Below are 14,553 nucleotides of genomic sequence, written 5' to 3'. Positions count from 1 at the left end.
TTGTGATCACTTACAGGGTTGGGCGCGGCTTTGTTAGCTGCATTTGTATTGAGAATTCGGTGCGCAGTTACGTGATATAGTTTGTAAATTTCATCTAGTTCAAGGAGTGGTTTTATGTTGTGTTAGTATATATACTATGTATTGTGCCTGAAGGGGGATATTTAAAACATATAAGTGATACGAAAGATTGTATTAGCAGGAGCTTTCAAAATACTTGTGTAAATCGTTTTCAACTGAGGATGATGTTGTGAAGGGTGATTATATATGATGTAGTGGTGTCAATGATGAGTGGTGTGTGACGTGAAAGGGTGGAGTGGTGAGGGTGTTCAGATTACATTACAATAACATTAAAAAACTAGGCTTGTGAGGTAGATGAAAAGGAAATGCCAGATGGCCTGGTCTTGAGGGATGAAGCGATCTTTGGAAGGATGGGGTCCCATAGTGAGCTACATTTAGGGGCACGATCAGTACGGTTCATGGAGGGTTGTCTTATCTGGATAGCAGCATGTTCTGTCAGGTCAAGTTGAGATCGTGTGGTGAGTGATTTAAGGACTTCTATGTTGTTCCAGGAGATGGAATGTCCAGTGGTTAGGGCATGATGGGCGGGGGCGGATTAGATCCTGTCTGTGGTTTCGTCGAAGGCATTGTTGAGTCTGTAGCATCGTTCGTGTTCTTTCATTCGTTGGATGAGGGGTCTGTAGGTCTGTCCAGTGTACTTGGAGGGACATTGTGAGCAGGATATCTCGTAGATGGTGTTGGGGTGAGTTGAGTGGGGGGTGTGGTCTTCGTCTTGGTGAGAAGGTTGCGGAGAGTAGTGGCTGATGAGTGGGTCACTTTGATGTCGTGTTGTCCGAGTATCTTGGAGATAGGTTTGGAGAGTGAGGGATGGAAAGGAAGGGAAACGCTGATTGCGTGATCTCTGGTCTGTCGGTTGAATGAGGCTAAGGACTGATGTCGGGGAGGGTTGGTGAACTTGCGGTGAACTTCGTCCATGATGGTGGTGATGCGGAGGGGTGGGAAACCTTAATGAAGGCTTACTAGACACGCCCTCATAAAATGGCCGGGTAATGCTGTACATTTTATATTTGCCACACTTTTGGGTAATAGTTACGGTCTAGACTCTAGGTAAAGAGTTTCGACAGTGTCAATATGTCTAGCTACTAATTGTTAATGATGATCTCTGATCTTCGTGAAATACTAGATTTACCTGAGGAGCGAGAGCTATTACCCAGGTGGTAAGTGCGACAGTTTTACTGACCGAAACTGACATCAGGGTCCTCACATCACAGTGCCTGAGGGAGATTAATGTCTGAATTTACTGGAATAATTGCACCACATTGACTTCACTTAATCTCTGAACAGGAGCTCGAAATTAACATAGTAGTTCAACATTGTCCGTCCAGACACCATATTTGAGTCGTTGTTCTAAAGTTTTAATGTCATGAGCCAGCCCTTGCGAACATCTGGGTTACTTAATCATAATATTAATGCTGAATGTACTGTTATAAGCCTCAGAAGTAACACGGCTGAATATTACATCTATATATTATTAACTTGAACAATAGACTTTTTTGCTCACATCTGGACACATCTATTCTAATATATGATATTCTTTCTTCACAATTACAGTAATATAATGTAAAAATACACATAACGTAAAAAAAGACACAAAAGACTTAAATATCTTACACCTGGATACATTTGATCTCTTCTAATATTTAATATTCTTTGTTCACAAATTACACACTAATTTATAATCTAAAGATTACGTTACATTATATGACACTTATTACTTTACACAATGATACAACTTATGACAATATACTAACTTGACGACCAGCATATCAAGAGCAAGGATAAGAATGTGCAGGAAGTAGACGGTGTAGAGGTAGGAGGAAACCAGGGCACAGAACCAGCACCACAGACTCTGAAGGTCCCATACTCGAGCTATCACCGAGTAGCTCACAACTGAGATTGTGTTCAGTTTAGACTATATACTTTTGTTTTATCATGTTGTAAGTATTGGGATATTTAGAAATTTTGTATTGAGCAACTTGCTAAAAACTTTCTTCTTCTTGATCCCCATTAAATTATTGTGGAATTGATAGGATTAATGTGGAAAAATTAACCATAGGTTCATTCATAGAAAATGTATTGTTCATTCACAAAAAGTTATGATAAAAAAGTAACACTAACGTGGGTAAATAAAGAAACTGATGAACAGTTGGTTGAAACTTAATGAAGTTACAAGGACAAAAGTCAAACTATCGAGCTCAGGGCACCTCTCCCAGATAGCCAACAAGATAACACATCCATTTGAAACGAAGGAAAGTATCGTCAGTCCCAGGTACACGATACACAGCACTGAAATGTAAGTCTAGTTATGATTTGCTCTGTGATTGTTTGAAGTTGAAAATGGGTATTCTGGAGGGTTGCCACACAATAAGGCCCCCTGAGATTTAGCTACCTATAGACGATTAACCAAGACCAATCAGTGGCTGATCGGTCTGACACGTATTAACCGGTCAACTAGAATTACAGGCAATAAGGCCCCTCGGTTATCATGTATCTGGTGCATACTATGCCACCGTTCTGGAGCTCAAATACTCCCTTAAAATGAACAATTTTGAGTAAACGTTTGGGGTTCTATCACGTAACGCGCTTTAAATATCAAAATAAATCTACCAACTTGACTTTAAATAGATTGGCTCCCGAATCGTTTAACTGTCAAGTGTCAAGATAGGAAGACAGCTGCAGTTAACGAATATATCCCAAGATACGAATTAAAAGTGATGTAACTAAAAACTCACCGACAGATTCGGCGATGTTTCTGTCAATAGCACACAACATCGACTCCGAGAGCGTGTAGTTTGCGGGTTGATAGGACAGCTCATCTCGTCCACAAATTATCATCTCTGGTCCCCCATGTTATTTCTTAAATCTAGCTGGCAAGCTGACTTTGGTATCTGATCGACACTCTAAACTTGTTTATCTAAATTCTAAAGTGCTACACTTCAACAAACATACCACCTTCTGAGGATATTTCGGTAAATTAAAGATTAACATTTGGCATTATAAACATTGTAAGCAAATTCCCAACGAAAATACTCGATCGGTAATCGCACTATATAACGACATCTCTTTATTGCGACACCACTCGGGCACTATAATTATATTTCGAATCAAACAATCAAGCAAAGCACTTTAAGAGACGATACCCTGGTTTGGAGTCAACAAAAAAGGATCTTTGTTTGCAGACGATTGACGTCACGGGGCCCTTTTAGCCTACAAACATATTGTAACCGGGCTATTTAGTGACAGCACTATGTAGTAACAAGGGAAATTTAGTGACAAATGAGATCTGTCACTATATAGTGCACCAGCTGTACTGGATAATGACAGCGCTATTTAGTGAACTAGGACTCGTCTCTTTTACTACAGCTTCTTTTGGTCGTTTTAGATCGTTTATTTTTCGTATATCGGGATAAAATGGGCCGAAGGTATCGAGTTCATCCCGGGCTAATGAAGAAATGAAAGAGGACCAGCAAACAGAGAAGATATACTCGGTTAATGGAACCATGGTATATAGAGGATTTGTCTATACCGAACTTATAAAGGTCAGGACAGTAAATGTAATTGACCAGCAAACAAATAATCACACTCCAGTACTTAACTCGATGGAACTAACAAAGAAACGGTTTATAATTCAAAACGAAAACGGATAGTTTTCTATAGAACGAACCGCCTCATGAAATATCGCGTTCTGAGCTGTGCTGCAAATTGCAATTAACGACCACAAGAACTCTACGTTTTGTGCGATGTAGCTCTCATGTTGCAACGGTTAAGCAGTTAAAGACATCTTAAATGCAAAGAATAATATCTAGATTTAATATTGTACGGATTTTAGAACAATATTTAGATTTGTAAGGAAAAATATTAATAGATGTAACAGTAAGGAACAATATATAGATTTAATATTGTAAGGATAAATAAATAGATTTAATTGTACGGAACGGTGTCTAGATTTAATTGTAAGGGACAATATCAATATATGATTGAATCCCTAGATTCAATCATATAAGGGACAATATCTATATTTAATTGCAAGGAACAATATCTACATTCGGCCGCATTAATTCATTAAATACATTTGCTGTTCGAACAGTCAGTTCTTACGAAGATCTGACAACAAAGACCACGACAAAAGACGGGAAGTTGCCGAGAAGAGCCCAAATTCACCGGCGGTTCCGATCTAGGAGCACATTATAATGTCAATGATTGTACCGACAGTCAGGACAGGTTGACAAGATCATTACGACTCTCTCGCCAACCAAATTATCGGGCCGTCATCTTTCATTAAAAGCAATTTAAGCTACCGCCGTGTTACAGTTGACAACAAGCTTTTTCTTTTCTGATATAATAATGCATTGACTGTGAGACAAAGCCGCTCATTTCCGGCTATGGCGGCTGGTATACAACTATACAAACATATTGTAGTTTACTTCGCTATATTTGATTTATCATATTCACCATTTGTAACAAAGATGATATTCAGCGGAATGTGTCTCTATACGAGTTTATTGTCAGACAGATGTCAGTGCGTCACTAATTATAATTATAGACTCGAACTGGTTTATTTTTAGCGACAAGAACTCTATAATGTGAGCCATAAGAACTTAATTGATGTGTTACAATAAATGAAAATTATCGATCTACAAATAGCTGATCACTTTGAAGGGTGGGGCCAATGGCATAAAATTAAAATGGCATACTTATCAATTTACCCTAAGGTTTTTCCATTTTATCCAAAGAAACTTATACCATTTTATGCCATTTTTGAATTTAAAATTTTTTTAAACCAATCTTAAACGTTTTTGGTTTCGTCTCGCCAAGCTGATTATTTTTAGAGTTATATCGCTAGACTAGAATTACTAACAATTTTACTTCAATTTAGCATCATGCCAAAGTTTGCTGGATCATGCCTCTAATAGTCGCTGAAGGTTCATATCCGATTTAATAATTAATATATGGACGAGATCTTACAAACAAAAATCATCGGTCCCGGTCCTAGGCTGTAATGCATGGTTCCTGAACACCAGAAACGGAGAAGTTCAAACTAATATTAGTAACTGAACTACGTAGGTCAACTTATCTCAAATCGACCCAAAACTATCGAACAAAAATCTTTTTAAAGTTTTAGTCAAATAGTTTTCCTCCCCAGTGCACCACAAAAACAAACAACACTTGCTATTGGTATTTCAATCAGATGAACAACGAAGTAGATCATATTTTGGTAAATCTGTGCATTATAATGGGTAATTATGTTGGTGTAATAAATTGTGCGTTAGTTTAACAATATATTTTATAACATGCTGCGGTACATTTGTAGACTATCTTTACGATTAAATAAAATGCCTACACTCAATATAAAATACAAATCGACCGAATTTCCTGTTCCTAATTTTTATGAAACCATGATAATTAAATTGTCGACCGAATAAGTGGCTTGTGCTAGGTAAAATATATTTATAGAAATAGGGAGGGTCCTTTACGGGATGACTACTTAAAGTTAAAGAGACAGCAAATTAAAACTAGGTATAAATAATTTGTAATAACTTAATAAGGTGTGTCACTGACACACCTTCAGCTCCACTAATCACGCAAGAAAGATTTCAGAAGGAGAATGAAATTCACAACAAAAATATCAGAATAAACATGATATCCGCTCCCAGCATATACAGTATACATCTATATAACACTGAGCACGTTCAACTCCTTCTACAAGCCCCGACAAAATCAATAGCACAGTGACGAAATGAAGAGAGGAAGATTGTATTAACCAGTCAATGTTACATGATGCTGAGATCGGAGAGCACCTGGTATCTCGTGTGCTCGCACTAGACACACGATTAGTGGGAGAGCAGGACGCTCCGTTTTCCAGGGGCAACCCGTCAACTGTAATTAACATGACATGTGCAGTATAAATGGCATTGAATCTGTTGGAGGGGAGCTGGGCTGATTCAAACTATCAGTAATTTCTTGATTAAAGATGTCCCAAATATAAGGCGGATTTATTGAAGTGCCGCGGTCCTGCCACTGCTTGCTACACATTACAGATTACACAAAGATCATGGGAGGAGCCATCCCCAATCTTCGTACGAAGCACGAAGCTTGAATATACTTCGTATTAACAATAGAGCTAGATAAGACTAAGAGCTAGATAAGACACAGTGTTCACTCTTACTCCGTTGGAGTGAGAATACTGTCAGGCGTGAATTATACAAACTTTTATACCAGCCAACAATACTGATATAATCACAAATCACTCTTCAGGATATAAACCACAAACGCTAACAAACCACGACAGTGTGTTGTGCAAACATCCCCACCACCCACAAAACTAATACACACCTCTCGTAGTGTACAAACAACTAAGAGGGGCTAATTTCCCTTGTGAATTGATCGAGCTGACCACCCTATACGGCTTACGTCAAGTCAATCTAAGATCAAGTCGAAAGATCGGGCAGCTCTAACAGTACTACAATCGAAATGGTAGGTAGAAATGCAATCAAATAAAGGGTCAGATTAATCAAAGCGCAGCTCCTGCGATCCACAAACATAAAAGTGAGCACAGGATATATAACAGTGTATGTTGTCCTGGCAGTCTGGCCACCCAATCAAATCAATGCACCATACACCTGATACTGATAGTAATAATGGAAATAAAGACCAAAAATCAACATATGCCCCAGCTTTAAGTATACTTCGTTATTACAGAAAAGCGTTTGAATACCCAGTAGAGAAACACGAGTTGCCAGTCTCAAGCTATTTTAAATCTGATGTTGACTGTTGAGGCATTATTACAACTAAATTGAGGCATTATTACAATTAAAAGTATAATACTGTTAATAAGTTCGGGTACGAGTGGTAGCGGTACCAAGGTGTTATGTTTAAACAGCTAACCACTATCACGAGCAGATATATAAAATTACCTTCCTCGATTCCTCGAATTCACAAGAAATATAATACCAACAGCACGTTACATCGCAATGATATTTAATATTCATTTGGACGGGTAAAAAATTAGTGAGAGATCAAAATGTTCCATGTAAAACCGCTCATGCTGTGATTACTTTTCATCCTGCTGAAAATACGCTAGGCAAACTAATTAATTGTAAAAAGAGAGAGAGCCATTTGATTTTCTCTCCACATAACAGCACACTTAGGCCCCATTATCACCGATAAGGGCCCTGTATAATAAAAATCAAGAGCACTATCAGATTTTAGGCAGGTAAATAAAGGTAATGTATACACATTACTACCGTATTACAAATAAACCGCAACGTCGAATATTATAATGTCTACAGCTGGTGATTAAAACAAGTGTATTGAATTTAATGGTCAACATGAAAATTTTCTTATACAGGTTCATTCTTTTGTTTTATAGCGATAATCAACTTCAGTAGAGAACTTGTAAAATACCGGTTCAAAGATTGATCGCCTAGAAACGGAATAAAAACAATTCGGTTGCAAGGTTTAAATACTGTTGACACGATTGGTTCTTTAAAACTTGGGTTTGTCACCGCCCATATTTCCGCTCACATTGTGTGCAAATTTTCATTTAGTGGTGAAGAAATCTTTAAAATCATTTGTCGCTATTTGTCGCCATTTGTCGCCCAAATTTATTGAAAGACTCAAAAATAACCAATTAAGGACCAAGAAATTTAAAACACATGCACAAAACATAACGACTATGAATTCCTTGACAGTACCGAGAGAGAGAGAGAGAGAGAGAGAGAGAGAGAGAGAGAGAGAGAGAGAGAGAGAGAGAAGGGTATCTGGAGGCGCTCATGACTTTGAGCAACACATGCCAGAGCTCCCTTGTAACAATTTAACTAAGTGACGTGCAGTGAGTGGAGGGTTTGGGTTCCAGGTGCTGCTTTAAATGTTAAAACGTTTTATTATTAATATTAGTCCCGAGGGGCGAGCTGTGTTGTGGGCCGCAAGAGGTCAGGTACAGAAGAGAAGTGCTATAGGAGGGAAGTGCTACAGGAGGGAAGTACTACAGGAAGGAAGTGCTACAGGAGGGATGTGCTACAGGAGGGAAGCGGAAGTGCTACAGGAGGGAAGTGCTACAGGAGGGAAGTGCTACTGGAGGGAAATGCTACAGGAGGGAAGTGCTACAGGAGGGAAGTACTACTGGAAGGAAGTGCTACAGGAGGGAAGTGCTACAGGAGGGAAGTGCTACAGGAGGGAAATGCTACAGGAGGGAAGTGATACAGGAGGGAAGTGCTACAGGAGGGAAGTGATACAGGAGGGAAATGCTACAGGAGGGAAGTACTACAGGAGGGAAGTACTACAGGAAGGAAGTACTACTGGAAGGAAGTGCTAAAGGAGTGAAGTACTACTGGAAGGAAGTGCTACAGGAGGGAAGTGCTACAGGAGGGAAGTGCTACAGGAGGGAAGTGCTATAAGAGGGAAGTGCTACAGGAGGGAAGTACTACAGGAGGGAAGTGCTACAAGAGGGAAGTGCTACAGGAGGGAAGTACTACTGGAAGGAAGTGCTAAAGGAGTGAAGTACTACTAGAAGGAAGTGCTACAGGAGGGAAGTGCTACAGGAGGGAAGTGCTACAGGAGGGAAGTGCTACAGGAGGGAAGTGCTACAGGAGGGAAGTGCTACAGGAGGGAAGTGCTATAAGAGGGAAGTGCTACAGGAGGGAAGTACTACAGGAGGGAAGTGCTACAAGAGGGAAGTGCTGCAGGAGGGAAGTGCTACAAGAGGGAAGTGCTACAGGAGGGAAGTACTACAGTAGCACTTTCCTTCTGCCCGCACCTCCAGGAAGATTTAAACTAATCTCAACTCTCCAGGCACTGTAGTTCATTAAATCTTTGTAGCCTATTTCTTTAACTGTGATCACTGATCATTATGGATGAGGGTGATGGATTACTTATTTACTTAGGAGAGATTGCTAGATTCCTCTACTGGGTCATCGGTCATCGCTGCAGCCTTGTTCATACTTCAGTCCAGCAAAGAGTTTCCATTAAGGCAGCCGTAGTTGCTTACAGATTGGTTTATCGGGAAACGATTTAAGAAATGTTGATAGCTCTGCTTTAAACAGTAGTGGATCTTCGATGGTGTGGAGATATGACAGGATAATGCTCCATAAACGTGACCCCATTACCGCAAATGAACCATCATATAATGACTGTTGACTTTGAGTATTGGTTGACTTCCAGCCGTAGTTGCTCGCATATGGGTTATCTGGACACGATTTAAGAATTAATGCTGATATAGCTTTGATAATGATAATAGCTTTGCTTTAAACAGCAGTGGGTCTCTAAAATTAATGGGGTGATGATATGAGGGAATAGTGTTCCATAAACGTGACCCCATTAGTATACCTAAAATAAGTCATCACTGCTAGTACAAGTGACTAATAAAGTATTATCATTGAGAGTATATTTCTGCATCTCAATACACTGAGCACCCAGGTTGCAACGTTTCTAGCTCTGGATGCCGTATGACGGACATGATGTGACCACGACATGTTTACAAATTGTTTGCGCCAATTTGGTGCATCTCCAATGGCTAGATTCTCCATACCTACATTGGAACCATATGCAGCGGTACCTTCCTTGGTGACGCCACTTTCTCAATTACTGTGATAAAATTAACCAATGCCGATAGTGTCATCAATGGCAGTATTATCTTTATAACGCCACTATTGAGTATTGATGTTAATAATTGATTATTAATTGTACAAATGATGAATCCACCTGCATCCAGTGTAACTATCACCGCAAAGACATATTACTGCTGCCTACAACATTTTAGTTATAACGGCAGTAGAAGTACCACTGCCTGACCACGATGTATCCACTGGAATGGGCCCATAAATGACCTATGGTTATTCCATTAAAGCCACCCAATGGAACAAATTGAAATAAAGGAACGAAATTGAAATTTATGCGTAACAAATGTCCAAAGAACGACAGGTGTCAACTCATCAGTATCTAATTGTATCGTTGTATGTACTCTGCATGAACCTGTCTGATGAGCTGATGAGCTGATTATAAGCGTATCTAGGTGAGATAGCAATACTGCACCTGTGCCGCTGAAATTGGAGTCGTGTGCTAGATTTCTAAGACTCACGGCAAGTCAGACTATATCATCCCCATATCATATGTGTATTAAAACAGGTAACATTGCTAGCTTAGCTTTAATGCTGCCGGTTCAGGATTCACACCACAACTCCAAGCTAGAACTCCAGAACAATGGTGTTTGAAAAAGATCTAGAACAATTTCTAGTATCAGACGGAATCAGGGATGGGTCAATACTCAATAACCATAGAAATCTTATTGGACAGGGCAGCCCAAGTTTGGTACCCATAAATTGCTATTAAGTGTATTATTGTTACCTCGATAAAAGAGAACATATTACTCTGCAGTGATTAACAAAACGGGTGTAACAATAAAAATATGTGTCCAACTAAAAAGAAACAATACTAACCGAAACCCAATCCGTCGTGCCTTGGAACAACCATACATAATTATCATTCAAATTTGCCCCAAACTAACGGTAACAGAGCCGTTACGTGAGCCGGTGCGAGGGCAGAACGTATGCACGGCGGTATACATAGGGCTCTCTTTACTGATGCATTTATTCATAACAACACAATGTTTATCCTTCAAATACGATACATGTTGATGTAACATACCACTTGTATAGTAAGTGGTAGCAGTTGTAACCGTTGTACCATGTGGTCGGACCATGTGGTTGGATATCCTAGGTTGAACCGCTGTTACGGAATAGCAGAGTCGCAAGAGAAACTGAAAATATCATGTCTTTAAAGCTGAGGATGTGTAACCACATCAAAATGCCCATCCTCCGTTTAATGAATAACGTGAGAAAAGCTGGAAATCCAAACTCCAGACACGTGAATAGTGCGTTTAACTTTAAGAGATCAAAAATTCTAAAATTAATGAAGCCCATAGTAAACCATCTGTTCGGTTGAGTAATCACTTTCAGAGCGTTTAAATACAGCTCATAGACTTAGCCCTGGTAAATATGTACTTATATTTATTCTCGTGACTGAGGAATGTCGCATCTTTAATTTTATCCTAGACTAACAATCAACTATGGGCGGTGATACGATTCAAGGCTGTTTTTAATTTTACGCGTGACAACTATAACATATTAACCAATCAGTGTGTTTCAACGGAAGCTGGGTTAAACTAATACATAATCGCAGTCAAAACAGTATAACCGCTCCATTCTTGATCGCAATAAGTCAGCGATGGTTTGTAAATGATAATTATTCAAAGAGCAACTGTGTTCATTTATACTGAAGAACTAACTTGTTTGTCGACATCCTTTTAAAATGTTGTGCAAACCTAAAATATCAAGGCTTCAAAACGCACGCTGCGATAAGCTCCTCGTGAACGATTAACTCGCAGTACTGTTCAGTTCAACTACAGGAAATTGCCATGCAAATAAGACGTAGCGGTAAGTGTTCAGAGTTCAGCGATGTGATGTGTGGCTATTATAGCATTAGCACGGCCGTGAAAAGCAGGCTGCTAGAAGTTCGAGATTGCAATTTAATTATCTTAAAAGCTTGAAATTGATGAGAAGCCAGCTTATCATGGTGTGGTAGTGACATAGTGGCATAGAAGTAAACTAGAAGTTTCAAAGAGCAATGCAGACGGTGTGCGTGCCGCGTGGTCCAATAGTTATTAAGAGTTCAGGGCATTGGATTAATGATCGATAATTTTGTGAGCTCCCGTACCTCATTACCCTCTTAGTGGTTTGGTTCCTTGGAATTCAGCCAACAAACGGTTAGTTGTAAGCTGAATTACGTAGTCGTGCATTAATGCAATACTATGCTTCAATTCTTGGTACTAATTAAGTTCCATGATAACACGTGTTTACAATTGTAGTACACATGCCTGAGACCTGAGTACTGTATTTGTACAAATAACGACTGTAAAAACACGAAGGGATGAATAATAGCGAAATATCATTTATCCCTTCAGCTTTTTCCGTTTTCCTCTTGGAAGGAAACAGTAACGACCGAATGAACTTGGGATTTAACTTTAATCTGGTTTTTAACATGAAATTGCATCTGATGTTTGTCAAAACTGTTAAAAGCCCAATGTTTGCTGTTTTATATTGTAAATTAAAGTCTGGAAATTGATTGGTTCTATGCTAAATTAAACAAGGTTTGACGGGTTATATGTAAAATTAAGCAGATATTTAGAGTGGGAACACAACTTGGGCTAGGTAGAAAAAATACTTATGCCCGCAAAACACAGGGCCGATTCTTTTCCGTCTACGACGCATAAAGAAGCCAATGCAATTGACTGTGACGGTGAAGCAATAAGCCATATCTAAGTTATGTATGACTCTCCCAATTCCCAAAGCAATAACTTCAACTTCAAGGTTTATGTTTATGACACTGACAGGTGAGAACACTCTGAGCTCTATTTAAAATTCAATATGTAATATTTGATCCATCTACCTGAAATGAAACAACCTAATTCAACGTTCGAAGGTCACACACACACACACACACACACACACACACACACACACACACACACACAGTACTGCAAAAGAATTTAATTTAATCCCCAGATTCCCCGAGAGTCAATCACCACTTCTGACGTTAGACTTAAAGCTTATTAGACCCTTTTGGGCAATGCAGAGAATAGAAATTTTCATGGAAACTCGAAGACACAAATAGATATTATGTAAGATTAACTATGCACTTACTCGCTTATAACTTACAAGAGGAAAACAGAACGAGCTGCTTTCTAATATTATCGGATAAAAAGGACGCTTGAAAAACTGAATTGTCAACCTTGGTTGGATTAAAGACAGCGATTGATATGCTGGAGGGCTGAAGGTTCGACATGCATATGGTTAAAATCAATCACATTTTGCATGAAACGTCCACGATGAAAGTCATTATAATAAACAAAGTCATTAAGTATGAATAACCGATCAAAAACGTCCATAGAGCAGTCGGATATCAGCTGTCTGTTGTTGAATAGACGCTAAATGTAGAAGCCTGATATGTACAAGCTACAGCACAATGCACTAGATGGATCGAACCAATTCCCGGCAAGGTCCTTCAGGGTTTATATATGGTGATCGCTCATTTGCCTCCGATCAATGACAATAGCCATATTTAACTAACCCCAGAAATCGTACACCCTGCATTAGCATTGATTAGGAATGCTAACAGTCAATAACCAATGCCAGTGCTGTAAAATACTCAAAATCGATCCCATCCCAACAGGCATAGTTTAACTTCATGTATTTTAGGGTCTGGGACTTCAATATCTGGGATCTACTATATTTTCAAGAGCGTTAGTACCATGATTACACGGTTAAAATGGACTAATAACCCGAACTCCCCAGATTGCTAAGTAAGACGTGATAATGAGAGGAAATTAACTGAGAGCTCCGAATTCCGGTGATGAGTTGCACGTGTGTAACCACCGTGACGATGTATTGTTAACCAATAAAGACATATTATGTTAACAAAATAACAAATAATGTATTGTTAAACAAATAAGACATACGTAACCAATAAAAATATTTATATATCATAAAGACCATACTAATACTATAACCCACATAATATAGTGCAGCCAGATGCGCCATGATTTTCTATAAAAAACGGTTAAAATCGGTAATCGGTATTGAGAGCATAGTAGGGAAAGTAGGCATTGGCATTAGCGTAATAGAGCTATAATATAACCTGGCCATTTGGAGCAAGGCTTGAAATTGGAAAATAATTTACGTCAAAAAACAGGAAATTGAATATTTTTCCAACTTTAAGTTTTTCCCTCTAAACTAGGACCTTACACAAAAACTTTTGAGGATTCTTACTCACCAAATTTGTTCGCGTCCCAATACAATGGAGAATGTTGAAAAATTATGTGGGGAAAATTATTCGTACACAAAAAATTGGCCAATATAATAGATGTGGATACTGGCGGGGAGGTGATCATTGTTTGTTTACATTAATAGGGAACACATGTTCAGGAGGCTGAGGAGGTGATCATTGTTTGTTTACATTTTAGGTGGAACACATGTTCAGGAGGCTGAGGAGGTGTTACATATTTTGTATTATAGAAGGCTTGTAACACATGTAACGCCTTCTTGTTACCCCCCTTTGAGGACCCCGAATTATTTTCTGAACGAAAGCTCAAAAATAACCGAGAAATCGACCTTCTTATTAACTCATTTTGATGACCGTTTCTAACCTAAAATTGCACGAAAAATCGATTTAGCTAGGTTTCAGAACCTATAAACACTTCCTTATCCCTCAAAATCGATGTTTTATAGGTTAGAATGCAAGCAACAAGCAACATATATTTTGATCCTTCGGTTCTACAGCTCTTGACCTAGGGCTGAAACCGAAAGATCGAGGCAATCCTAACCTTAACTGATCGAACTTGAGCGAAGAGCAGAGTACGAAAAAACACAGCAGGTAAGCATCTCATTTTTGTGACTGTTCCTCACCTGTACAACGTTGCACGAG

General features: G+C 39.0%; 2 protein-coding genes across 3 annotated transcripts in view; one reads left to right on the top strand and one right to left on the bottom strand.

Moving 5' to 3' along the window:
* Positions 1–3,035, bottom strand: part of LOC134811756 (uncharacterized) — a 34,739-nt gene extending 31,704 nt beyond the window's left edge. The window contains exons 1-4 of the mRNA XM_063818804.1: positions 2,811–3,035; positions 2,197–2,364; positions 1,830–1,968; positions 1,208–1,292 (exon numbers count right to left, since the gene is read on the bottom strand). Coding sequence (XP_063674874.1) covers positions 1,208–1,292; positions 1,830–1,968; positions 2,197–2,364; positions 2,811–2,913 — 495 coding nt within the window. The 5' untranslated portion in view covers positions 2,914–3,035. The remainder of the gene's footprint in view (positions 1–1,207; positions 1,293–1,829; positions 1,969–2,196; positions 2,365–2,810) is intronic.
* A 2,564-nt stretch (positions 3,036–5,599) lies between these two features.
* LOC134811823 (small ubiquitin-related modifier 1-B-like) overlaps positions 5,600–14,553 on the top strand; it is a 93,671-nt gene continuing 84,717 nt past the window's right edge. For both annotated transcript variants that reach the window (XM_063818938.1, XM_063818925.1), the window contains exon 1: positions 5,600–5,609. The gene's annotated coding sequence lies outside the window, so the exon portion shown is untranslated. The remainder of the gene's footprint in view (positions 5,610–14,553) is intronic.

This window comes from Bolinopsis microptera, chromosome 1 (genome assembly GCF_026151205.1).
Source record: "Bolinopsis microptera isolate Bmic1 chromosome 1, MBARI_Bmic_1.0, whole genome shotgun sequence".
NCBI lineage: Eukaryota > Metazoa > Ctenophora > Tentaculata > Lobata > Bolinopsidae > Bolinopsis > Bolinopsis microptera.
The sequence above is the reverse complement of the archived record's forward strand: the minus strand, read 5'-3'. Positions and strand labels throughout refer to the sequence as shown.